We start from the raw sequence: 27,182 nt of genomic DNA, 5'->3' as shown, positions 1-27,182 counted from the left end.
ACACTCACGACCACCTGTAACTCCAGTTCCAAAACACTGGATTCCTAATTCTGACTTCTACAGACACCAGGCACAACCATGGTGCACATACATAAATCTAAATAAACAATCAAAATTATATGAGTTCTATTTATAGATCTTTAGAATCCACATAATGAAAAACAAGTGTTGTTTGTTTGTTTGTTTTGTTTTTGTTAGAATGGCTCGTTTCCTTTCCCACTGTTATATTTGAGCTGGCCGCATCTCCTCCCAGGCTATTCTGTAGCTTCGCTCATGAGTTAGGAACATCTTCCTTGTCTCTCGAGACTGCTGCCGATCAGTGACTGAGAGGACCTTTAGCCTACACTAACCTGCATATCTGTCTCTAGCTCCAGTATTGCTGAAGAGGATCCAGGCCGAGATGGCTCCCGAGCACTCCGGAAATATAAAGTTGAGCTGCCAGTTTTCAGAAATCCATGAAGACTCTACCGTCTGCTGGACAAAAGATTCCAAGTCGATAGCCCAGGCCAAGAAAAGGTGGGATGCTATTTTTTCACGGTTATCATCTGTTTGCTTCTTAGTGTGGTTGTCAAAGAAAATAATAAATAAGAAGAAATGATGAGTGAGTAGAAGCAGAGATTCCATATCCAATTGAGGCTTGGATATGAAGTGCCCGCCCCTCTCAGCCCCAAAGGCTAACGGGCTTACGGCTTGAATGACAGATAATGGGCTCTAGGGAACCAATGAGAACACGAGGGCTCGAGGGCTCTGACTTGACAGGTCAATCCACTGATGGCTTTATAACTTGGTGACATTACTGGAAGGCGATAGAAACTGGGATGTGGGGCCTGGCTGAAGTGGGTTAACTGGGTGCCTTTGAAGGGTGCGTTGTGGCTCTGGCTCTTGGCTGCCTGTTTCCTGGCTGCCCCGAAGTGAGGAGTTTCAGTCCCTGTGTTCTTCCATGATATAAGCCCAGAAACACAGAGTGAAACCGGGAGCCAAAAATAAGTCCTCCTTCCTTTTCAATACTCTGTCAGATATTTTTGTTGTGGCGAAGAAAGACTGACACAGTAGCCAAGGAGAGGAAGAGTGGAACACAGTTGTTCAGACAAGAATATGGTGGCTAGTTCTTGCTTCAGCCTGCCTGCCACCTGTGAGTTGTGTGTTCCCAGGAAGGGATAGGCTCTCCAGTTACAGTATTTTGTTTTGTTTCTTGTTGTTGTTGTTGTTGTTGTTGTTTTTCGAGCCCTGGCTGTCTTGGAACTCACTCAGTAGATCAGGCTGGCCTCGAACTCAGAAATCCCCCTGCCTTTGCCTCCCAAGTACTGGGAGGTGTGCGCCATCACTGCCCGGTGGTCCAGTTACAGTTTTTAAAATCAGAATACATAGTGAATAGTTTTTTAAGCTCTGAGGGCCTAGGGTTGCAAAACTTTCTGGAACTTACACTTACAGGTATTTTCTGAGTCAATATCCTCCCTCGACCCACAATTAATCTAGCAATGATCAAGCAAAGCTAAGGAGATTCAACGGGGGGGGGGGGGGGGGCAGATCCCAAGGTCACAGCAAAGTAAAGCTTTCCAGGAAGGCAAACGACATCACTTAAGATAGAGCACATTATCCTGAGTACTTAAGACGATGGAGGAGTCAGAGTCGGAGGGGAGCACAAGAATCATTGGAAAACACCACATGGGAGAGAGACAACACACTCAGCTCCCCAGATCAGCCCTGGTAATGAATGTTCAAGAAAACAGGTGGAGTCCTGGCTCATCTGACAAGCCCTCAAAGCAAATCAATGGAGATGAGTGTAACTTAAGCATCTCCCAGAAACTTCTTTCTGCCTAGGGAGGCCTTAGGCCAGCTCCCCAAGTTCTTGGAGGGACTCCTATATTTGTAAACTTAATGGAAACAGGCTGAGCAAGTGGGAAATAGGAGCGCTCCTATATTCGGTCAAATTCTCCTGCTTATTCAGTCAAATACTCCTGCTTAAAACAGATGTCTGGAAGTTATTTCTCAAGGGTACCCATGAAGACTTGAGCTGCAGTCTCTGATTTACCAGCATCACTCCAGAAAAAAATCTAAACACAATTGCACACTAACCACTTGGCTAGATGTGTTCCCATTACCCTGCTTGTCTTGTGCACAGCTTAAAAAACGATGATAATCGTAAAGAAGCGCTCTGATTTTTTAAATCGAGGCATCTCCCTAGAGCCTTATTTTAAAAGTACTCATTATTGATTTTGATTATTTTTTTCTGAAACTGTCATTTCAGAACAATGAACCAGCAATTTTTGATTCATTCTCCCTGTTCTAATCTGAGGTTAGCGTTATGCCCTTTCCAGGTCTTTTTGCATCTGAGGAGTATTTCCCCAAACCCAACCCCCCTCCAAGGAGCACAGGCCACTAGTCAGCTTTCCAGGCCTTTAAAGTCACGTTTGCTCTGCTGCTTCTTAGAAATGGCTTAGTTGGATCATTTTGCTTTCTTCTTATTGCTACTTGTGAAAGCGCCTAAGTCACCACTCCTTTGTCCGCAGACAGCTCATTTGCATGATTTCAAATGCTCGTTAATGCCTCTTACCTTTACTTCCATTAAAGTACTTTATTTTATGTGCACCTACCCGAAGTAGCTCAGTGCCTGGTTGCTCCCGCTGGCATTCCGTCAGTCTAGTGAAATAACTTGACTACCTCATAGGGGGCCTATTTTCTCACGATTTTAGATTCCATCTATGATTTGGCAGACCTGTCACCTTGAGTCTATGGTGGGGGTTCCAGATGCCAAGGAGAGCAGTCTGTGTCAGAGGGAGATGCTGACCTCATAGCTAGGAAGTAGAAGCCCAGGTGTCACAACCCCCTTGAGGACATGCCATCAATAACTTAAAGTCCAACTTCTATGTGTAACCTCTTGAAGGACCCACTAGCACCACCCTGGGGACAAATCTGTAGCCTATGTACTTTGTGGGTGGGGGGATAGTCAACACCCAATCTATAGCGCTTGCCAAGGTATAGATTTCAAAGAGCTGAACTCTCTCAAAGGTGATTAGGAACATGTAGCAAAGGTCTTAAACTTACCAACGGAGAAGGAAATCAGTTCGATGGCAAAACTGTTCCAATGGGCATTTGAAGAGCGAGGACGTAAACAGCCAATAGGCATAGGGATATGTAACACATTTTTTCAAATACATATAAAACCAGCTTGTGGTTAGCAGGCACTCAACTTGGCTGTTGTCTTTTCTTCTGCACAGGAAGCTTCAAGTCAGTACATGACTCAGAACTGTCTGGATGCCTCATTGCATTGTTTGTCTGGCCCCTAACTTGTACTCCTTCTGTTTCCACCTTCCTCGTAGTCTGCAGTACAGGCATTCACCACTACATAGAGCTGAATGTGTTCTACTTTAAATAATAAACAGCAAAGGCAAGCATTGGGGCAGTCCTTTATAAGCAAAGTAACCTTTTGGTGAGCCTGTTAAGAGGTGACCGACCCTACCAGGGACATGCCATCACCTCTGTCTGAGTTTTAGGTAATCTTTAACAAGTTACAGTTTGGAAGCTAGAAGTCAAAATGCTTTCATGTGTCCAGAGCAAGACTTTTTCTCCAAAGAGTCTACAATAAATAAATAAATAAATAAATAAACAAATGCATTGCCATGCAGTGTGTGTGAGTGTGTGTGTGTGTGTATGTGTGTGTGTGTGTGGTGCTGTTATGTCTTGGCTCTGGGGAACTTTCAAGTTGGCAGCCTCTAAGACTGTTGTGGCCATTCAAATTTTTTTGGCCACTAGGAACCGACTCTCCTCTCTGGAAAAAGAGGTACTTTGGAGTGGCATGAGCTTTTGAAAGAAGCACTGTGCACATGGAGCGGTACAGCTGATAGTTGGGCAAGGCCTTATTGCTGGGCTATAGACAAGAAGGAGCTGTGCGCTGTTGAAGATAGATCCCCATTAAATGATCATGGGGAAGACAAAACAAGGTCTGTTTAACCCACCTTGGGTGCTGAGTGGGTGCTGCCAGCTGCCCCTGGTTCCTTGGCATTGGGGCTGGGCAATACAGTATCACAGCTAAGCATCTTGCTGTGTGCAGCCTTGCCCACATGTTAGCTATGCTGTCCTACAGATAGAGTGATTCCTAACTTACAGAGTAGTAGGATAGGAACTCAACTTTCCTTTTTGGTTTTTTGAGACAGGGTTTCTCTGTGTAGCCCTGGCTGTCCTGGAACTCACTTTGTAGACCAGGCTGGCCTGGAACTCACTTTGTAGACCAGGCTGGCCTGGAACTCAGAAATCCTCCTGCCTCTGCCTCCCTAGTGCTCACTCCTGGTTCAAAAGATGCACGACCCTCTTTTACTTTCCATAGCAACATTGTTGCATCTTCTGGATTAATGGTTACTTTTCTTCCCTGTCACTGAATCCTCATGAGTGAACACGTAATGGCCCTCTTGAGGACATAGAGATATGGTTTTCTTTTATGGAGAAAGCCTGCTGATACAACCAATCCCCACCTTCCCGGCTTATGGCCATTCACAAAGTGAGATTGTGTCTCATGTGCCTTCTGTCTTCTGTTCCTCACATTGCAGTGAATAAAAAAACTTGCTGTTTCTGAAAACTGAGGGTACAGCTAAGTTAGGTGTCCAAGACCCTCTCTGTAGGCCTGGAATCCAGGCCCTTCTGCCTTCTCAGCCTTTTTTCCCTGAAGGAACTGGGGAAATGAAGAGAGGGCAGCAAGACAGGTGAGGGTCTTCCTGAATCTGAACTGAGGATCATAGAGTTACTGAACCTCAGTGACTATGCTCACGGGACGATTTCCTTGAGTTCGGCTCCAGCCTTTTAGGGGGATCTTAACTACCCCCTTTCTATGATTCTTGCTGTACTGGACTCTGTATCCCTAGAGCAGGACACCTTACCACTCTCTGGGATTCACTCAGCATTTACTCTGCCAGGAAACGCTCCCCTTAGATGTGGATCTGTTCATGTATAGAGTTAATCTTTCATCAGAGTACTATTAGAGTCTCAAACAGTGGAGGAACTGATATGATTTAGTGGACCTTGTTTTAAACCATTGGTCTTTTCCAGAGGAGGCAGTATAAATCAAAGATTTGAAGTCTGTTGGAACCCCCCCCCCCCAAAACAAAACAAAACAAAACAAAAACCAGCCAACAACAAAGCCTAGTACTGAGACAAGCTAACACCGGTGGATGCTTGTTGTCAAACTGAGACAAACCCAAATGGAAGTTCACATTTATGCAATCATCATATAAGGACACAATTACAATGGGATTTGTGTCTACTTTTGAAGCCACGGTGTTCTTATCAATTTTTGAATCAAGATTGCAGCCCTAAACATCTCCAACTTAAGGTCAGGAATCAGAATCTACCTGGGGCATCAGCCCAAGGTCCAGCTTAGATGTCCTAGTGCCTCAACTCCCCCATCTGCGGACTGGGTACAGTGATTATAGATGATCTCTCAAGTTGTTCTGGGAATGATGTGATGACGAGTCCGTGTGTGCCTGGTATGGAGCAAGTACAGTAGGTTAGCCTTGGCTAACGTCATCTTCATCATCTTTATCCATCGTACTGCCAGTTACTGATTCATAATACTTAGTAATATTGGGCAGGGGGATGGAGGGATAGACACAGTCACTAAGGTGTATATTATTTAAAGGGCCTTAAACATATTGGTGGGGAGACTGGGGCAAGAGGATTGCTTGGTGCCTGGAATTTGAGACCAACATAGTAAGATCTCCAACTCAAAACAAAATCACCTACCAAGTAGAAGCCCTCAGTTCTGAATCCTTGTGTAAAGGTCAGAGCCGTTTTCACTCTTTCTTTCACCGCATCTGCATTTAGATTTGGGTTTAGAGTCCTTGATTTCCCTCAAGCACAGGGTACCTGGATCATCAACATAATTAAGATGAGTTCTGAGCTATGCTAACAGCAGCTTCCAGAAGCTCCTAAAGGCTCCTGGCTTTCCTGATGCCAGTTGGCCCTTTCAGAATGTCTCTACATATTCATGTTGTGTGTCAGGGTAAGAATATGAAACCACAACACAGCAATCCTCTCTATGTGTGAATCTGTTGTTTAATTAGCTGATTGGGGGATTCTAGTCTATGTACCAGCCCATTGGCTGAAAGAGCAAGGCAGGAAGACATTAGTTCCTTCCTTCTTGAGGGCGTTAGAACTTCCGAATGACAAAGCATGTGAATGTTAATGTCCCCTATTCCAGCGCAGGGGACAACTCCAGTGTTTCCTTGGCCATCGTCCAAGCTGGTCAGAAGGACCAGGGCCTGTATTACTGCTGCCTCAAGAACAGTTATGGAAAAGTCACTGCTGAGTTTAACCTCACAGCTGAAGGTAAACCTCGGCTTCACGGCTGCTCATCAAAGCCCTGGGCCCCTGCCAGCCCAAAGGGACACCTGTCCTGACTCCATTCTCTTTGTTTCCTTCCAGTTCTCAAACAGCTTTCAAGTCACACAGAATATAGAGGTAAGTGCCATGAGCCGGCCTGTCCGGAACTGGGCTCCCCACCCAATTATGAAACAGCCCCATGAAGAAGAATGCTCATGGTTCTGTGCACTCTTGCAACCACGTAGAGGATCGCCCAGGAAGGGCTTTGGAAGTGCGTGCTCACTCAGGATCTGTTTCCATGAGGCTGGAACGGCTATTGTCCCGGAAAGAATTTTAGTAGATTGCAAATACCTAGAAATGTATCATTTGTGAAGATTAAACTGCAGTCATGCCATCTTGGGAAATTGGGCAGGGGAATTTGGACTTGACTCTCTGTAGACATAAGCCTTGCTTGCACGGGGCTTTCTAGCCCTTGATGCTAGAGGGAATCAAGAGAGAATCAAGATGCTCTAAAGGCTGGTGCATAGGAAACACAAGGCTGAGGCTGTGCTGGGCGTGATGGCCTCATCTGTGACCCTAGCTCTGGGGTGTGTATGTGTGTGTGTGGCCACATGGTTTCTCTGTAACAAAGAGCCAGGTGAGGGATTCTAATGTCTACACACTAGTCTCACAGTTGGCCCACTGCCATGAGTCTGTTCCCAGCAAGGAACTGCCCTTCGGTTACCTTGGGCAGCTGGGAGCATGAGTTGGGACACTGCTGGCCTCTTTCAGGTTTTGAATAGCACTGCAGCTTCTTCCCAGCCCAGGGCCTGTGTGCTCGCTCTATTCCTGTCTCTCCTGAGGGCCCCTGACATCCCTATGTCTCTGCCAGCTCTCACCTTGAGCAAGATCTGACTAAAACAAGTCATCTGCTAAGGTGTCACCGTAGAGAACATTTTTTGGTGTCTTCACAGAGGAGGAGGCAATTCCAACAGAGGAGGAGGCAATTCCAACAGCTCTTTCCCTCCAGAGCATTTCAAGAGACTGTGACCACTCCTCAGATCTTTAATTTTCCCTCTTGTGGTGATATCCTTATTACAGTGATATTCACATTAGACTTTATAGTCAGGATTGTTTCTCATACTGCATAGCACATGCTATTTAGGTAACTTTCACCTTTAGCTCATTTGATGATTTTTTTTTCCACCGAGTCACCTTGTTTATGTGCAGTGCTGGAGAGAGAGTGCATGTACCAGACTGGTCTTGCACTAGTCTCTGGTGTCCTAATTGTGTTCAGCTTCATGGTCCTTTTTGTTAATGAGGCGGCACACTCTTCTCTGGCCTCTGGCCTTCTGGAGTATCTGTCTGCCTTCCCTCTTCCTAGTGTAGCTTTTGGCCACTCACCTAGTTCTTCAGTGTGAAGATTCCCGCTGCCTGCTCCTTTTTGCTTTCTGACTATAATCTTCTAGAAGAACCCCATCTCTTCACAGTCTTAACGCCTTGTTTGAGTCATAGGCTGCCCAGGTGTGTGTGTGTGTGTGTGTGATCCTTTTTTAATGTAGGCAGTATAACCCAAGATGAGGAATTTTATTCTTCTTGTATATAAACACATAGGGTGTGTGTGTACACATGCGCACACATGCACGGGTAGTGGGGTGGGATAGTACCCACTGTGGGTCTACTGCCCCCAGATCCTAGCAGGATGGGCTTCGCTGGAAGGCTAGAAGTGTGCAGAGCCAGCCCAGGGCACACATGCATCCATCCTGATGCAGACTTCTCAGATTTAGGGCTGGCCTCGACATCCTTCAGAGAACACTCACTTCCATGTGCTATAATCACTCATGTGGTCACAGATTCTCATATTTTAAGGAAAGAAAACCAGTGTCTGACAGGAAAAAAAAATGTCCTCAAATATCTTCAGGGTTGTGGCTTGTTTGATGGGTATGGGTGAAGCCAATTAAGCTTCCCTCCCTACTTGGCACCCACCCTTTTAACTCCTTAAACCCACCTCCATGTTCATTATGCATTCTTCTTCTTTAAAAGGGCTCCAAGCCATACAAGAGTCAAGCTGCACACAGTGTGCATCTGCCCCTGCTGCAGGACATCGTGGCTCTATGTGTGGTAGATGAGTCACTGCTTTATGACAGACACTTAGAAACTACTTTTGAGCGTCCAGGAGATGGCTCACTGGGTGAAGGCACTTGCTGCCAATCCTGATGACCCGAGTTCAAGGCCCAGGTCCAGCATGGTTAAAGGAGAGAACCATGTAAGATGTCCTCTGACCTTCACACACACACACACACACACACACACACACACACATTGAGTAAGTGCTGTTGGATCTTCTCAATGGTTCTCCTCCCTCTTCTGCTTTGCCCATCTTTTAGAGTTGCTTTTCACTACTCGTCTCTGCTTCTGTTTTCCAGCTATGCAAAAGTCTTCCTTGGCCTCCCCAGCTTTGCTCCCACCAGTCTTTCCTTGTCCATGGCCCTCAGCCTGTCCTGGTCATGTTCTCCTTCAATGACCTTTCTCCTCATCCCCCTCACTCCCACCTCCTGCTAGCTGCGTCTCTGTTGGGCGTTAAACATGATCTGTCTCTCTGGGTTCTACAGGTCCCCTTTGTCTTTATCCTTACAAAGGCAGAGTAGCTACTCAAAAGACCAGGACTGGAAATGACTCGGTCCACTGAAAGCTGTACTGTGTTTTAGGATGTGAAGAGATTGAATTCAGCCAGCTCATCTTCAAAGAAGATGTTTTCAATGACAGCTACTTCGGGGACCACCTACGTGGCCAGATCTCCACGGAGGAGCTTCACTTTGGCGAAGGGGTGCACCGCAAAGCTTTCCGGAGCAAGGTGATGCAGGGCCTCATGCCGGTCTTCCAGCCCGGCCACGCATGCGTACTCAAGGTGCACAATGCCGTCGCCCATGGGACCAGAAACAATGACGAACTTGTGCAGAGGAACTACAAACTGGCTGCCCAGGTAGGTCAGGGAGCCCATGGGTGTCTCTGTGGGTGGGAGAATGACACATGACATGAGAGGAACATGAGACTCAAGAGTTGAGAGTGGAGTATTTCCCCAAGAACATTTGACTTTTTTCAAGTGTGGTTTAAGCTAAATGATTGGGGGCCCTTACTTCTCAGTTCTCACAAGAAGTTGGGACACCAACTCAGGGACACCTTTCCTCTTTCCACCTGGGATTCACTGGACTGTGATCATGTTGGTCCACTTGGACAAGGGGTGACATAAAGGGAGGGGTTCTAGTGACAGAAGATGCTGGGATCCCGAAGAAAGATAGAACCAGCGTTAGAGTGTGAGGAGAGGTGGGGAAGAGGGAACGGACATTTAGAAAGTTCAGGAGTCATCTTGTTTCCTGCTTTCTTGGGTTTGTTCAAAGTCTGCCTGTAAACTCTAAGGGAAGATTGAACAACATGTCTAGCTAGATTCCCTCTCTCTAAAACTGTGGGACAAGAGACAAGACGGAAGAGGGGGAGGCGTTTATGGAGCAAAGAGCAACTCCTTCTCCCCATCTAAGCCTTGACCCTGTGGTTCACCTTGACACCAGCAGGGGCCAACCTGCTAGAGTTAGGTCTAGAACTTTCCCAGTGGGCCCTGTAAACTGTTACCCATGGGATTAGAAGACAGGACTTGGGGAGGCTCTCATGTACCAGCAAGCACTGACCACCCAGGTCAGGCGTGGAAATGTCCCATGACACGGTGTGCTAACAAGGGCAACTCCTGGCCTCCAAGTGGGACAGAGATTTCCACTTGCTCTGTTTCCTCCCCAAAAGCCAACCTCTTCTCTTCTTTCCTTTCTTCCTCCCTGTCCTCCCCTTACGTTCTTTCCTCTCAAGCATGACCCAGTCATGGAAGTCCCCACAGCATCCTGACTCCTGGTCAGCAGGACTTACAGGGTAGCAAGCACAACCAATCCACTTGCCTTATCCCCAGGAGGAATTCTATCAAATGTCCACTATTTACTACTCCAATTGTACCTCTGAAAAGGCATTGCGGAGGATCTTGGGAACTACCAGTCCCATCCCTACCAACCATTGTTTGACATCATGCCAAAGGGCCTGTCTCTTGAGATCAGGAACAACCTTCCCCCATGTTGGTTCTAGAAATATTATAGTTCCCAGACACTTTGCCTGAGAGGCCATTTCTCTGACATTGGCTTGTGTAACCCATGTCTCAAAGCACCTTTATCGCTGGCCAATTCTACATTGTAAGTTTTGTTTCTGGGGTGTAGTTTAGTGGCAGGACCGTCGCCTAACCTAATTCACTAGGTCCTGGTAAGGGTCCCCAGAACTAAAACAAACAAACAAAAAAAGATGCTTCTGTGATGCCAAACAGCCATGATGGGCCTAGGAATCTATTTATCTGAGCAATCTTAGAAATAGTAATCGTCTTGCTAAGCAATATTCTGAATTCTCCCAGTCACTCGGATTCACCATGTTTTTGTCTGATACAGGAATGCTACGTCCAGAATACTGCCAGATACTACGCCAAGATCTACGCCGCTGAAGCACAGCCTCTGGAAGGCTTCGGAGAGGTGCCGGAGTAAGTTTGTGCAGGCTCCCATGTGTTGCTACCTCTGATTTGCTATGAATGTGGAAGGCCTAGAGGGCGGGATGGTGAGAAGGGTCAAGTGTTTGATTTCATCTGATTATCAACTCTATGAGGGATCACGTGGCCACTGTCTTGTTCTTGTTTGATCTCCAGAGGTGTAAAAGAATGCCTGATAAATATTATTTTTTTAATTAAAAAAATTAATTATGTGGGGCTGGAAAGGTGGCTCAGTGGCTAAGAACGCTGGCAGCTGTTCCAGAGCACCTGGGCTCAGTTGCACTCACATGGTGGCTCACTCCAGCCCCTTGGGGCTATCACTCTGATGCCTTCTTTCGGCCTCTGTGGGCACTGCATGCATGTGGTGCACAGGTACATATTGCAGGCAAAATACCCGTACAAATAAAAAGATGTTAATTTTTAAAATGTAAAAATGTGAGCTGGAGTTACAGATGTTTGTGAGCCACCAGGTGTTGGGCTACCAGATGTTGGTACTGGGGACAAATCTGGAGTCCCTTGAAAAAACAGCAAGTGCTCTTAGTCACTGAGCCATTTCTTCTATCCTTTGATGATCTTTAAAAAAATTTTTTTTTTCTTTTATTGTGCTCTGGAGAGATGGCTCAGGGGTTAAGAGCTCTTGCCGCTCTTCCAGACACCCAGATTAATTTCCCAGCAGCGGCCATGCGGTGAATCACAACCTCCATAGCTCCAATTCCAGAGGACCTGACACCCTCTTCTGGCCTCCATAGGCACAGCATGGCTATGGTGCAGAGATACATGCAGACAAAACACCCATACACATAAAGCAAAACCACATATTTTTAAAAGTTCATTATCATCATTGTGAATGTGCATACGTGGAGTTCAGAGGCCAACTCTGTAGAGTTGGTTATCATTACACCCTTCTGTGGGTTCCAGGATTTGAACTCAGGTCACCAGGCTTATAGAGCAAGTGCCTTTACCTACCTGCTCTGCCACCTCACCAACCCTGATACTAATTAAATACATACTAATTAAATATTATACTATGTAAATATACATGTGAGTGGAATAATGGATGCTATCACATTAGTAGGTATTATGGTATCTACCAAGTTAAATAGAAAATTCTTGCGTGCGCCCAACTGGCCAGGAAGAACGACGCTGCAACAGGATCTTTCTGCACACGTTTATTCAGTCCTGTTTCTTCTTGTTTATATCTCCCTTGTTTATATCTCCCTTGTTTTTATATCTCCCCCGAACCCTGGGCCTCTCACTCCTTTTATACTCTCTCTCATCCACGCACCGCAGGCCACGCCGCCTCGCCAGTCGTGAGGCTTCAGCTAATCAGGGCAGCAGGGGCAAATCTCCACCAAATTGGATTCACCTGTATCCTGGTACACCTGCGCAGCACTCAAGATGTTTGTGTCTTATATGAGGAAGTCAGGTGCAAGTCATATGACTTAGCTGCAGTCTCTGGCGCCTTTGGGACTGCCGCCACACCCGCTCCCCACAATTCCCCCTTTTTTCTTTTTTGGCAGAGAGAATGTCTGTAGATAGCCCCTCGCAACCATGCCCCTTACCTGTCTTTGGGTGACAAACAGCATTGGTTTGATCCCTGTCTTAGGTTGGTGACATGCCCAGGGAGTCTTATCACTGACTACCTCTCAATTATGCCAAGCCACTCCTGGGGAGATTGTGTTTTGCTTGTGGCAGGTGCATCAAAAGGCCAGGATGTTAATTAACCTATGGCCAGATCTTAATTGCTGCAAGCAAGCCTCATGGGTGAAGGTAGAGGTCTGATCCCCAGTGTGCAAGCATAGGGGCCCTACACAAAACCATCCCTTAAGCTCATCACCCAGAGAGGTCTTGGCCAGCTCCCGTGTCGTTTTTCCTGAGGGAAGGGAACTAGGACACTGAACCTTCATGCAATCAGACGTGCCTTCCACAGGATGCCAACAGCAAGCTATCCTCTGTGCAGTGCTTAGCCTCGCACCCCACGGCATAACGCAGCATAATTTCTTTTAGAGCGGCAAACCGAATCTGAGGAGATTGTCCCGCCTCCACTGCAGCAAAAGCCTACGCTACCATGGCGAAAGTGCGGGCCGCACACTCTGCACCTAACACATGTGCCAAACACAAAACACACACACACTATAACAAGCATACATCCCAGGGCTCTCATCCCTGCTCATCTTCCCTGAAGCAAGGGATAGATAGCCAGAGGGGCTATCTCTTTAAGGGGAATTCAGGGATCAAAAAGTGTGGAAAAATTTGAATGTCATGTCGAGCTGGTATCGGCTTCTGGAATACCGAAAGGATCTCTCATCTCGGCTCCATCCTTTGTGCTTGTGGGATCATCTACCACATCCACAGGGGCAACTGGATCAGGAGCCTCATTCTTGTAGCGTCTCACCAATCTCTCCGGCACCCAAAGAGGTTCCGTCTGGTCCTGTGGAAACACACAAACAGACCCTCTCGCCCACATCAACACCTGATCTGGTCGGTCCTCTCCAAATCTCCAGACAGAAGGTCCACCTACAGGTGGCTGCTGAGGAGGCATAGGGAGAGGACGCAGAAGCTAATTCGCCTTCCTCCTCCGCCTCAGCTCTTTTATTTTGTCCTTTCTGTCCACCTGATAACACTGTGTCTCCTTTCTTTTTCCTTTTTCTTTTTAAGCCCTTCTCTTCCGACATACTTTCTTGTTGCTCTGTAAGGATTTTCTGACCTGTCTTGACTGCCTCTACACACAGTTTCAAACAGTAACAGAGTCCATATATCAGAACAAACAAGACCAAAACTATCAGACCTACCCACAAAGGGTCAATGGGAGAAAAAAGCATAACTACACAGCGAGGATCTATTGATCACTACACTGAGGTTATCATAGTTCCTTAACTTGTCCCCAAACCAGGAACCTTAACTTGTCCCAAAGCCTGCTTCCTGGCAACTTTATATTTGCCTCTATTTTATCCGAGGTCCTTCCCAAACTCCTGGGTTACTTTGTGCCTACTTCCTGGCAACTTTATGCTCACCTCTATTTTATCCGAGGTCCTTCCCAAACTCCTGGGGTCCCAAGTTTCACTCACCGCGAACTTACCCTGCCAGCAACCACTGACTGCTGAAAGTTCTGAACTCGGTGGGGGAGTCGGTTCCCCGTACGGGCCACCAATTGTCGCGCCCGCTCTCGGCCAGCAAGAACGACGTGACCACCAGTCCTTCTAACAGCAGTTTATTCAGTCCTCATCTCTCTTCTTTCTCTTCATCAGTACCGTTCCCCAGCTGAAGAGTTCTGAATCCACGCCAGATCCTTCTCAACAGTCTGTTTCACGGGAACCTTTATTAACCCCTTCTTCCCCGTTATGCAGTTCTGAATCCTCCCTGTAGCAGGGGGTCTTCGCTCTTGCCTGAAGATGTTTCTTTTCCCGGGTTTCGGCACCACTTCTTGCGCGCGCCCAACTGGCCAGGAAGAACGACGCTGCAACAGGATCTTTCTGCACACGTTTATTCAGTCCTGTTTCTTCTTGTTTATATCTCTCTTGTTTATATCTCCCTTGTTTATATCTCCCTTGTTTTTATATCTCCCCCGAACCCTGGGCCTCTCACTCCTTTTATACTCTCTCTCATCCACGCACCGCAGGCCACGCCGCCTCGCCAGTCGTGAGGCTTCAGCTAATCAGGGCAGCAGGGGCAAATCTCCACCAAATTGGATTCACCTGTATCCTGGTACACCTGCCCAGCACTCAAGATGTTTGTGTCTTATATGAGGAAGTCAGGTGCAAGTCATATGACTTAGCTGCAGTCTCTGGCGCCTTTGGGACTGCCGCCACACCCGTTCCCCACAGAAAATCAGATATACCTCTGTCTTAGTCAGGGTTTCTATTCCTGCACAAACATCATGACCAAGAAGCAGGTTGGGGAGGAGAGGGTTTATTCGGCTTACACTTCCATACTGCTGTTCATCACTAAAGGAAGTCAGGACTGGAACTCAAGCAGGTCAGGAAGCAGGAGCTGATGCAGAGGCCATGGAGGGATGTTCTTTACTGGCTTGCTTCCCCTGGCTTGCTCAGCCTGCTCTCTTATAGAACCAAGACTACCAGCCCAGAGATGGCACCATCCACAAGGGGACCTTCCCCCCTTGATCACTAATTGAGAAAATGCCTTACAGTTGGATCTCATGGAGGCATTTCCTCAACTGAAGCTCCTTTCTCTGTGATAACTCCAGCCTGTGTCAAGTTAACACAAAACTAGCTGGTACCTACCTCCTCTTATAGATTTCACTTTCATTGCCCTGTCAAAGCAATAGACAAATACAAGAGAATTAAGGCCGTCATAATACAACTAGCCTGAGAAGCATAGGCTCTGGCGACGCAGTAGGAAAGGGTGGACACAGTAGGGAAGATCAGTAGCACTGAAAGAGACTCCACTTCCCATGATCCTCAGAATGGAAAGTATCTTGGGCCTCAGCAAATTTCTGAGAGTCTGGAGCCCGTGTCTATTAACTGTTTGTATAATAAGGTCATATTTGCATACTAAGTAGAACGAGAAAGGGCCGAGTCAGGACTTGCTGGAAATGCAGAAAGAGCAGCCATTTGTACATCTGTGGAAGAAGAAGGCAAAGAAGGAAGCGGTTCTTGTCTGTATGCGCCTGTTCACTCAGAAAAAAAAAACGTCTCCCTTGGGCGGCACGATACAGTAGGATGTCCAGAACTTCCTGCTCTCTGCCATGAAGCACGCCACATGAGCATCTAGGAAAACTAATACGCTGCAGAGGGCAAAGACAATGCAATGCTTTCCCGCTAAACACGAAGACAGCCATTGGCAAGACGTCAGTTTCATACTGTAGGAACCTGCCTGTTAGCTTTCTCGTTCTCTCTCTTTCCAGCCTCTGTTCTTTTAAGTTCTTCTGCCTTAAGGGAGGAAAAGTAGAAAGCATAGCAGAGTTTTAGGGCAAAAGGCCACATTCTGGCAACTCCAACAGGCTAGACTTGGACACCTGTCCCAATAGGACCAGTGATGGTGAAAACCAGTGAAAAGACCTTGAGTCCGTGCATTGGGAAAAGGGATGGAAAGGGATCCAGGGACTCCGAGTGCATCCATGGGGTGCTGACAGGAGTTAGACATGGCAATACAGGAAGCGGGAAGCACGCATAACTAAGCAAGAAGAGGGCCGGGGCATGCATGGTTAAACAACGCTCTATCTTTGCTTCTGCAAGGTGAGCCAGAGTTGTTATTGCTGTCACCCTGAGGACATGATCTGTTCCCTCCTGCTCCTCTAGGGTGCGGCCTTCTTTGGCCTTATGGATAATTGACCTATCCAGGGTGTGGCCTGTCTTAGGAGGCTTTGCTGTTCTGGAATCCAAGGGTTAGGAGGATGGGTTATCTCTGTGACTTCAGCCTTGAAGCCGGGATGAAATAGATTAGGTAGGCAGACACTCCTGGAGCGTTTAACATGCCTAGGCAAAATCAATCAGGTGTCTGCCCCCCCCCAAAAAGGAATAGGAGACAAAAAGGAGGCGGAACTGCTTTCAGCCTGCTTTTAGTTAGTCACCTTGTCCCAAATGGAGAATCAAGGCTTTTGATCAAACCAGGTCCTTTTTAGTCATTACATTTTAATGTAGTGTGTGTGTGTGTGTGTGTGTGTGTGTGTGTGTGTGTGTGTGTTACAGTGAATGCATGGAGTTCAGAGAACATCTTAAGGAAATGCATCTCCTTTAACCATGCTGGACCTGGGCCTTGAACTCCAGTCATCAGGATTGGCAGCAAGTGACTTCACCCAGTGAGCCATCTCCTGGACCCTCAAAGTAGTTTCTAAGTGTCTGTCATAAAGCAGTGACTCATCTACCACACGTAGAGCCCTGATGTCCTGCAGCAGGGGCAGAGCACACTGTGTGCAGCTTGACTCTTGTATGGCTTGGGGCCCTTTTAAAGGAGAAGAATGCATGATGAACATGGAGGTGGGTTTAAGGAGTTAAAAGGGTGGGTGCCAAGTAGGGAGGGAAGCTTAATTGGCTTCACCCATACCCACCAAACAAGCCACAACCCTGAAGATATTTGAGGACATTTTTTTTTTCTATCAGACACTGGTTTTCTTTCCTTAAAATAGGAGAATTTGTGACCACATGAGTGATTATAGCACATGGAAGTGAGTGTTCTCTGAAGGATGTCAAGGCCAGCCCTAAATCTGAGAAGTCTGCATCAGGATGGATGCATGTGTGCCCTGGGCTGGCTCTGCACACTTCTAGCCTTCCAGCGAAGCCCATCCTGCTAGGATCTGGGGGCAGTAGACCCACAGTGGGTACTATCCCACCCCACTACCCATGCATGTGTATGCATGCGTGTACACACACACACACACTCAAACACACTCCATGTTTTCTTCCAGATATAGGCTCCTGAAGTGGGTTTTCTATTAGGGAGCTTTTGGGATCTTGAAGAGAAAACACTCCCCTGGAGTTTTTGTTTTCGAATTCATGAATATCAACAACATCACGTTGTCCTATGCAAATGACTCCAACTGGGCAGAGACCTGGCTAATTGAGATTGTGAATAATACTCAGACTACATTCTGGCTCCCCATTTCCCCAAAGGCTACAGAATTAATAAGAACCCGGACAAACCATGGACTCTTTCCTATGGTGGGTAATTGGCTAGAAGGAGTCTTCGGCAGATTCCCTGAGTCTTGCAGATGTGACAAAGCATGACAGACAGACAAAAGCTTGATGGCCAGTCTGTGTTTTAGGGGTGTTCAGCAGGGGCACAGCTCCATGGGCCCCTCCCATCTGACTGCCCCCAGATATCTCTGTAACAAGATGCAGAAGCCATCATCCTAAGGGGGCGGAGGTGGGGCTGCTTTAAGAGCCTTTCGATGGCTCCTCCTTCCACCTGGAAGGTTCTTTCCTAAGATGTCCTTGTGGCTGCCTCCCAGTTTCCTGCGGGTCTCACTCAGATGACCTTTATTAATAAGCAAGGGCTTCTGAGCCTCTTCAAATGAAATAACAGTTCCTTCACCACCGCAGTGCAGTCTCTTCACCAGCCACTGCATTAGACTTCTGCCTGCCGTCTAGCTCCGTGCAGTTACTCTCTGTGTGTTACCTCCAGTTAAATGCAAGTTTCAGGCAGGAATAGGCAGAGCCTTTCTTCTCTTTACTGCTGTTTGTGAGAGACTGGCTAGGAGAGTGTTAGCAGAGAGGCCACTGAAGATGAGTGTTTGCTGACTCCAAAAGGGGAGGGAGGGAGAGAGGGAGGGAGGGAGGGAGAGTGGGAAGAAAAGAAGGAGAGGAGAGAGGGAGGGAGGAATAGATGTGATGGGTGGGTGAATAGGTGGATGGATAGATGGATGGATGGATGGATGGATGGATGGATGGAGAGCTGGGTGGGTGAATGGATAGATGAATGAATGGCTGGGTAGATGGATGGATGGGTTGGTGGGTGGGTGGATGGATGGATGGATGGATGGAGATCTGTGTAGGTGGATGGATGATGAATGGGTGGTTAGGAGGGTGAATGGATGGATGGATGGATGGATGAATGACTAACTACTGATCCATTGGATTACTGAATAAAATGATAGAGCCTGCCATCTTAACTCCAGCCCGTAATCTTAGCCTGTAATCTCTGGAGTCGGAATTTTAGAGGATCTAAAATTTTAGACTACTCTGAGCTACCTAGGAAATTTGAGGCAAGCTTGGCTCCATAGACTTTTTTTTTTAACATTTATTTTAAAATGGGGCTGAAGAGATTAGCTTGCTATTTAAGAGCGCTGACTACCCCTTCCAGAGGGCCTGGGTTCCATTCCCCAGCATCCACATGGTAGCTCACAACCTCTAACACCAGTTCCAAGGGATCTGACACCCGCTTCTGGCCTCTGTGAGCATCAGGCACATTCAGAATGCATATGCATGCAAGCAAAACACCCATACACATCAAATAAATTTAAAAAGCTGAAGCTGGACATGGTCATTCACACTTTTAATCCCAGAATTTGGGACGCAGAGACAAGCTATTCTCTGTGAGTTCCATCCAGCCCAGTGTATTCTATAGAACAGGTTCCAGACCAGCCAGAGCTGATAGTAAGACAATGTCTCAAACAAAACAAAACAAGGGGCTGGAGGAATGGCTCAGCGGTTAAGAGCATTGACTGCTCTTCCAGAGGTCCTGAGTTCAATTCCCAGCAACCACATGGTGGCTCACAACCATCTGTAATGAGATCTGATGCCTTCTTCTGGTGTCTTTGAAAACATCTACAGTGTACTCGTCATATATATGTATATATATATATATATATATATATATATATATATGTATGTATGTATGTATATATATATATATATGTATGTATATATATATATATATATAATCTTTAAAAAAAACCAACAGGAGGAGGAGGAGGATAAGTTTCAAACCAACTCTAGAAACAAAACGAAGTTCTGGTTCATTACATTACATAATAACAGAGGGCACTGCAAAGCGTAAGATAAAAAGCACAGCGTGAACTCTGGATTGACCATGTGTCCTGCTGCTCCAGGTGACTGGAATGCCCAGACACTGTTCCCGTCTGAAATCCAGATGTGTGATCATATCCTCTTCCCTGACAGGATCATTCCTATTTTCCTTATCCATCGGCCCGAGAACAACATCCCATATGCCACAGTGGAAGAAGAGCTGATTGGAGAATTCGTGAAGTATTCCATCCGGGACGGGAAGGAAATCAACTTCCTCAGACGAGATTCAGAGGCTGGCCAGAAATGTTGCACCTTCCAGCACTGGGTATACCAGAAAACAAGTGGCTGTCTCCTGGTCACGGACATGCAGGGTGAGCGGGGCAGGCGGCCCAGCTCTGCAGGGGCTGTGGGCCTGGGGTGCTCCTAAGGTTAGGAGGAAGGAACGAAGGAAGAGTAAGGTGAAGGAAGAGGAAAGGTCTGTTGGGTACCAACAAGCATCTTCTCTCTAAGATGTTACTCATGTCCCATTACAAATGAAGCTTGGGGAGGTGGCTCACTCACCCAAAGGCTGACCTCTAGGAAATGTCGGTGCCAGGGACGGAATCCTGGAGGCCACCACTAGAGTTTAGCGCCCTTGTATGAGACAATGCCTCATAGTCATGGAGTGGCATACTTCAGATTTTTCTCAGCAGTATTGTTATTTGGAAATCAAAAGGAACAGGGAGATTTGTACACGGAAGCCGAGGTAACTCAGCCATTGCCCTTTCTTCCTGGCTCCCCCTGCAGGTATCAAATGGCCTAGAAACTTTCTTTATGTTTTGCTGGTGTAGCAAGAGGCCTCGACAGGGGAGTCAATGCCCACATGACAAGCAGCATTTGCCTGGTGCTAATGGGAGCTGGGGATGGATACCCCTGCTCCTTCATTCTATGGGCAAGTAATTCTGAGAAACATGCTCAGTGTAGGCTTCCAGCAGAGTATAGTCACCCGTGGCAGCATCTGGGTCTTCATCTGTGTGCTTCCTCTATCTTTTTCTTCTTGTTTTTTCACTTCTCTCTCTAATGAGCTTTATGTACTCAAGATATACACACATACATATATATTTATATATTAGAATTTATAAAGTTATATACATGCATATACATGTATATGTTAGAATTTATTAAATCAGCCTGTGTTAAAATAGTACAACAGTTGTCTCTCACCTAAGAGCTGGGAACCTGGTGTTCCTCAGTGCCTGAGGCTGGGTGTTCAGCAAACAGAAACATAGAGACAGGCAGAGACACACAGAGACAGGCAGAGAGACAGAGACACACAGAGACAGGCAGAGAGACAGACATACACAGAGACAGGCAGAGAGACAGAGACACACAGAGACAGGCAGAGAGACAGAGACACACAGAGAAACAAAGACACACAGAGACAGACAGAATTTGTACAACTGTACAGGGAAGTGCCCATGTAGCCCCTTACGGAGCTTTGCTTAATACTCACACTTCACAGACCTGTTGCACATTATCAAAGCGAGAAGGTAAACACTGGTCCAGTAGAGAGGCGAGATTACAGGAGGGACTAGATCTCTCCAGCTTTTGCATGTATTCGCTTTTCTATGATTTTTATTTAGTATGAATAGAGTGTATGATGCTGCCCATGTTAAAGATAAGAGAGCCGAGGGCAGGAGCAGCAGCTTAGTGACTGCCAATCAATAATTGTCGATGGGTCCAAGACTCCAACCTACATTTTCAGCCTCTAGATACCACACTGCCTGCACAAGATGACAAACTAAAAACTTGTAGTAGGTTTACTTCCCAGTGTTTTCAAGTATCCCCTGATGTTAAAAGGTTCTGATGGGTGAATATCTTCTACAGGGCTCGGAGGGACTCCTGTGAGTCAGCTGGGTCAGAAAACACTTCTGTCTTACAGATGAGTGAGCCGATCTGCAAAGGCAGCAATGCCTGTCCCCTCCCAGGAGTCATGCACACACACATGCACACACACACATGCACACAAACATGCACATACACATACTCACACAAATGCACACACACACACTCACACACATGTACACACACACACACACACACACACTTCTAAACAGAGAGCTATTTGTTCTGTTTGGATTCCGGCTGTACAATTGTTCTCCCCAAGTAGTCCCCTTCAGAGTTGATTGTGCATTAAATGTATTTTGTCTACTGAAAAACAGCACCCCGGAGCTTCCTGTGCAGTTAGTTTTGTTTCCAGGCACTGGTAAACAACTGCAATGGAATATCACATCTCTCCGTAAACGATGTGTTGGCACAGTGCTTTGTAACAGTGTTTATTTACTGTCTGCTGCTCCGGAAGACCTCTTCACTGCCATTGTCGTTGTGGCACAAGCTCCCACATTACTCTAAGCAACACCTCCACTTTATCCAGCCTGGAATTAACAATAAGAAAAATAAAACCAGATGCAATTTGTTTGCTGAGAGGGGTTTGGTGAGACTTCAGGTTTGTGGGGTCAGAGGTGGGTCTGTGACTTGAACTGAGACCTGAGACCCGCTGAGACCGCTAGGCTTTCTAATGAGCCATCCGCAAACTGAGATTCCGAGAATAGACTTCTGGTCTTTCTCCCATCAGAACCAACCCATAGGCTACGACTAGCCTCGCCTCACTTTGACAGGTGCACATCAGTACCTCCTTCCAGTGACTGTTGAAAACCTTTGTTGACTTGCTGACAAATAATTAAACCAAATGAGCTAAGTCTCGCGCGCGCGCACACACACACACACACACACACACACACACACACACACACACACAACTTCTGTCCTTCCTCATGCGTGTACACTGCAAGCATCCCCATGCTTGCCCCCGACCTTGGCATTCTAATTTTCTAAACCAAAATGGTAGCTGTTGGTTGTGAGCAAGGGATGGCACTGCCAATGTTCAAGCATCTATTGCCACACAATTTTGAAAACCTGAACCTTACTGGAACTTAGAGCTGTGGTGTTTAGACAGGACGTTCGATGGAAAAAGATGTCTAAAGGGGCCTTTGCAATTTGACACCTTTTAAACAATGATTGTACTTCCTACAAGGAAGTGAATACGCAGCAGGCCTTTGTATGTTCAGGTTGTTAGTAGCTTTGGATGAATGAGATGACTCAGCATTCACTGGAATCTTCCAAGTACCATGCTCAGCTCACAGGTGCATGCACAAAAGCTGGGCCCATTACTTCTGGGTGACTCGCCAGTCTCAATAGCAACCATGTGGCATTTCTGCCATGCTCTGGGTGGACACTGCCGAACCAGAATGTTCTGCCTTCAGCTTGCCTTCCCTGGGTCTCTGGGATCCACAGCCATGGAACCAGGTTGCCATTTCAATCCTATCCCAGAGTTGGCTAAAGATCTGGATCCTTCTTCCATACCCTCTACTGTCACAGCTGCTCTATAGCCAAGTTACCTGCTCGTTGGCAGAGATACCACTGCCTACTGCCCAGCTCATATAGATCCCAGAGTCAGAGGTATGTCATAGGTGAGCAATGGGTCACCACTGGATTGCACAGGTTGGGTGCACTGAGGTAGGGCAAGTGCCCAGAGGCACCGTAGTAGAAAGTCAGAAGCAGAAAGAATACATGGATAGAGCAAGAAGATGCTACAAAAGCCCCAGGACCTCCACACTCTGGACATGAGAACCGATGCTCTTCCCAACTGCTAGCAACTTCTTCTGGTGTCCTTTCCAACTGCTGGCTGGGGCTGGGGCAGAGGGAGAGTGGTTCTTTATTATAGTAGGATGCTCATCTTCCTCTTGCTGGAAGACAGTAGGCAGTCTATCTTCCTTACACCTCTGGATCCCTAACTACTTTCCAGCTGCCCTTCTTGAGAGGACGGTAGCCAAAAGGATCCCTTGGGCCTGGGTTTTCAGCAAGGACATCGGTGGCTTTTTGCTGAGCCAGAGTGGAAAGCTTGGTAGCTCTTTCATTGTTTTTGGGTTCCGTTCTTCCCAACTCCGCTGTAGTTCCACGGTTTTAAAAGTCTTAAATGGCCAAGCTGTGGATTCTAAATGTTACTGTTCCCAGACCGGTGGCTAAAAGTCTACCCATAAAGTTGTGAATGTTTCCTAGACTCTGGAAATTCTTGGCGGAAATGAGAAATTGCGTAGGTGGAGTTTGGCTTTGAACAAGTTGCCTTGAATGTTCTTAGTGTTGCTGTTGGCCAAGGCAGTCCTTGGCCATGTTTCCTTCTATCAGTGAGGAGCAGGGGACCAAACCTAAGCCCAAGAGACAGCATTTCTTGGGAGAAAGCTCATGGGGAAAGTGCTAAGTCTCAAATTCAGGCAGGGATAAACCTGAAGGAGGCCTGACTTGGGTACCACTGCCTGAGTCACAGGTCTGTCCTCTGCATCGTTAATCCCTTCTGCAGACACAGGTGTGAGAGTGAGGCTCTGGGGGAAGGAAAGTCCACATGAGCCCAGAATGACAATACGCTTCCCCTATGCAGTCTGGGGAGAGTATCTGACCAATCCTTCCATGCCTCTCCCTAGCAACTCAAACTTCTGTCTTTGCTCTCTCCTTCCGCAGGTGTGGGAATGAAGTTAACTGACGTTGGCATAGCAACACTAGCTAGAGGGTGAGTAGGAAAAAAATGAAATGGTGTCATTTCACACGGGGCTTCCGGCAAAGGCTGCCGGCTTCCGCGGACAGAGTGGATTTCTTGTCTTTGCTGTGGATGATAAGTGATCTAGGGACGAATCCAATTCATTTCCTTTACTTCCATAAAATATTTATGGACTTTGTTCTCAGAGGGAAACAACACATTTGCGTCCTAACTCTGAAGCAAACAAGAACGCTGGCAAACACATTTCCAGAGTAGTTACTCACAGGAGTGTCATGGGGAGAGAGAATATTCTGGCACCATTGAGATGTCCTTCAGCTCAAAACCCTCAGTTTCTATACTTAGCATCTTCTTTATTGAAAGTTTTTGTTGTTCCTTTCTTTCTTTCTTTTTTTTTTTTTTTTTTGCAGTTGGGTACAATAATTACACATTTATATTTCAGTTCATTGTCCAACCCAAACATCAACAACAACACTCTCCTTTGTGTGACTTGCAGGTACAAGAGATTATTACAGGAGTCATTCAAATGTCTATTTCAGGGTGCTGCTGGTGGTGCACACCTTTAATTCCAGCACTGGCAGAGGCAGAGGCAGAGGCAGAGGCAGAGGCAGAGGCAGAGGCAGAGGCAGAGGCAGAGGCAGAGGCAGAGGCAGAGGCAGAGGCAGAGGCAGGTGGAACTCTGTGAGTTTGAGGCCAGCCTGGTTTACATAGTAAATTCCAGGACAGCCAGATTTACACAGAGAAACCCTGTCTCAAAAACCAAGAATCAAATACTCATGACTAGTTACTTCTCATTGCTGTTGTTGATTCTGTTTCTCTGGTTGAATGCAAGAATGTCAGTTTGCTCAATGGTCTGCTTAGGTGACCAAGCTTAGGTTTACCAAGGTGTTCACAATTCGTCCCATTTTGCTGCTTTGCTTGGGCCCCTTTGAAGAAAAAGTGACTGTCTTAATCAGGGTTTCTACTCCTGGACAAAACATCATGACCAAGAAGCAAGTTGGGGAGGAAAGGGTTTATTCAGCTTACACTTCCACATTGCTGTTCATCACCAAGGAAGTCAGGACTGGAACTCAAGCAGGTCAGGAAGCAGGAGCTGATGCAGAGGCCATGGAGGGATGTTCCTTACTGGCTTGCTTCCCCTGGCTTGCTCAGCCTGCTCTCTTATAGAACCAAGAGTATCAGCCCAGAGATGACACCACCCACAAGAGGACCTCCCCACCTTGATCACTAATTGAGAAAATGCCTTACAGCTGGATCTCCTAGAGGAATTTCCCCAACTGAAGCTTCTTTCTCTGTGATAACTTCAGCCTGTGTCAAGTTGACACAAAACTAGCCAGTACAGTGGCTATTCATGATTTCTTCAAAAAGTGTTTTAGAACATATTCTCTTTTCCTGTGAGTGAAGTGTGTGTGTGTGTGTGTGTGTGTGTGTGTGTGTGTGTGTGTGTGAGAGAGAGAGAGAGAGAGAGAGAGAGAGAGAGAGGTATGTGTGTTTATGCACACACATTCAGCCATAGTTCCCATGTGGAGGTAGGAAACCTATCTTGAGTATAGGAGCTGCCCTTCCATGCAGATTAAACAGAAGAAGGCAGACTGAGTTCCAGCATTCATCTCTGCTTCCTATCTGTGAATGCTATGTGGCCAACAGCTTTATCCTTCTGCTACTTTTCCAGCAACTCGCCATGATGGGCTGTGGCTGTCAACTGTGAGCCAAAAGAGCCCTTCCCTTCTGTAAGCTGCTTTTGTGGAGAATTTTGCTGTAATAATGAGAAAAGTAGTGGAAGCCGTAGGTGTGATTCATGAACCTGTGATAGCCCAGCATTCTCCATTTCGCATTAGAATCAAGATGCGGTTTGGATATCTTCCCCGGCTGTCTTCCTTTTGAAAACTTCTTCCGAGATGATAAAATCTTATGTTGCAATTGTCTCTCACACTCATCTTGTGGCACTGATAAGAGCCCTGACTGCTGTAGGCTTCAGGGCATTTGAACATAGCACTGGGGTTGCAAATAGAGTGTGTCAGAGGGGTTATGATGCTACTGGAGGGAGGGGGAAGAGGCAGGAAATTTTGGGAGACTTGGTCCAAATCTGGGCCAGGCCATTTACCTCTGTTTTTCCTGGCAGTAGCTTGGCTCATAGTGCCATAGGCATTTGTCTGTTGAGTGGGATGGCTGGGTGGGCTTAGCTTCCTCCTGTTGGTGCTATTTTATGCCTGAGGTCCTTAAAAGCCAATCCCTTTAGCAGCTGTCCAGGATGAACATTTCCATTAACCTGTAGTACCCTACTTAGGAAGACCTCTGATTGTCAGAGCAGGGTTCCAAATGGGGTCTTCTGTTTCCACTTCCAGTTTTTTTGTAGAGAACAAGACAAATTATATTTCAGATTATATTTCAGCAGGACCTGGTTTGGCTTCCCATAGTCCCATCCAGAGTTACTGTGGGTTCCTGAGCATCCCCACTTTGGCCCCCACTAATCGACTTCTAGCCCCTGCCACTGGGTGTGAGCTGCACGAAGCTCCCTTTTCCTCAACTCAGCCTAAGGCCAGAAGACACAAAATTCCACAGCATACCTTAAAACAGTGGTTCTCAGCCTTCTTAATGCTTCAACCCTTTAATACAGTTTCTCATGTTGTGGTGACCCCCAACCACACATAGCTGTAATTTTGCTACTGTTATGAATCATAGCGTAAATATCTGATGCAGGATATCTAATAGGGGACCCCTGTGAAAGGGTTGCTCAATCCCCAAAGGGGTCTCAACCCACAGTTGAGAACTGCTGACTTAGAAAGACCTTCAACTAAACCAAAGCTGCCCAAGGAGCCCCTAAGATGCGTGTAAGTGTAAGAGCATGGTGATTTACAGCATCTTTAGAGGCATGTCAACAGCTTCCAGGAACCAGAGAGCTCCAAATGGCACCACCCCTCCTAATTTAAAAAGAAATCCAAGCCCTCGGTTTTGTTCTCAGCTTTAATGTTACTTTCCTAGCCTGGGACAGCTGCCCAAGACCCATTAAAGTGAGGACAGACAGAGCCAAGGGCAAAACGCCGCCTGTAAAGTGTTACTTAGGCCTGCTTTCCCACCCAAGTCGAAGTGGGAAGGGAATTCTGCAGTGTTTGAGAGCTTTGAAAAGGCAATAATAGATCATTGTGTCCAGATTTTTAAAGTTTTCTTTAGAAGTTTAAAGAAAAGTAACACTTTCTTTTCTTTTCCTTTCCTTTCTTTTCTTTTCTTTTCTTTTTTTTTAATCAAAGAACTGAATTAGAAGTTTGATTGGAAAAAAAATCGATAAAGGTAGAACCTCTCAGAGGATAACAGG

At 46.6% G+C, this 27,182-nt stretch overlaps 1 protein-coding gene across 1 annotated transcript in view; it reads left to right on the top strand.

Moving 5' to 3' along the window:
• The window catches only part of Alpk2 (alpha-kinase 2), a 128,360-nt gene that overhangs the window by 93,359 nt on the left and 7,819 nt on the right, over positions 1–27,182 (top strand). Inside the window, exons 6-12 of the mRNA NM_001037294.1 lie at positions 369–516; positions 6,191–6,318; positions 6,415–6,450; positions 9,000–9,274; positions 10,764–10,852; positions 19,435–19,652; positions 23,836–23,884. Coding sequence (NP_001032371.1) covers positions 369–516; positions 6,191–6,318; positions 6,415–6,450; positions 9,000–9,274; positions 10,764–10,852; positions 19,435–19,652; positions 23,836–23,884 — 943 coding nt within the window. The remainder of the gene's footprint in view (positions 1–368; positions 517–6,190; positions 6,319–6,414; positions 6,451–8,999; positions 9,275–10,763; positions 10,853–19,434; positions 19,653–23,835; positions 23,885–27,182) is intronic.

Source organism: Mus musculus, chromosome 18 (genome assembly GCF_000001635.26).
Source record: "Mus musculus strain C57BL/6J chromosome 18, GRCm38.p6 C57BL/6J".
NCBI classification, from domain to species: domain Eukaryota; kingdom Metazoa; phylum Chordata; class Mammalia; order Rodentia; family Muridae; genus Mus; species Mus musculus.
This window is presented reverse-complemented; position numbering and strand designations above follow the sequence as displayed.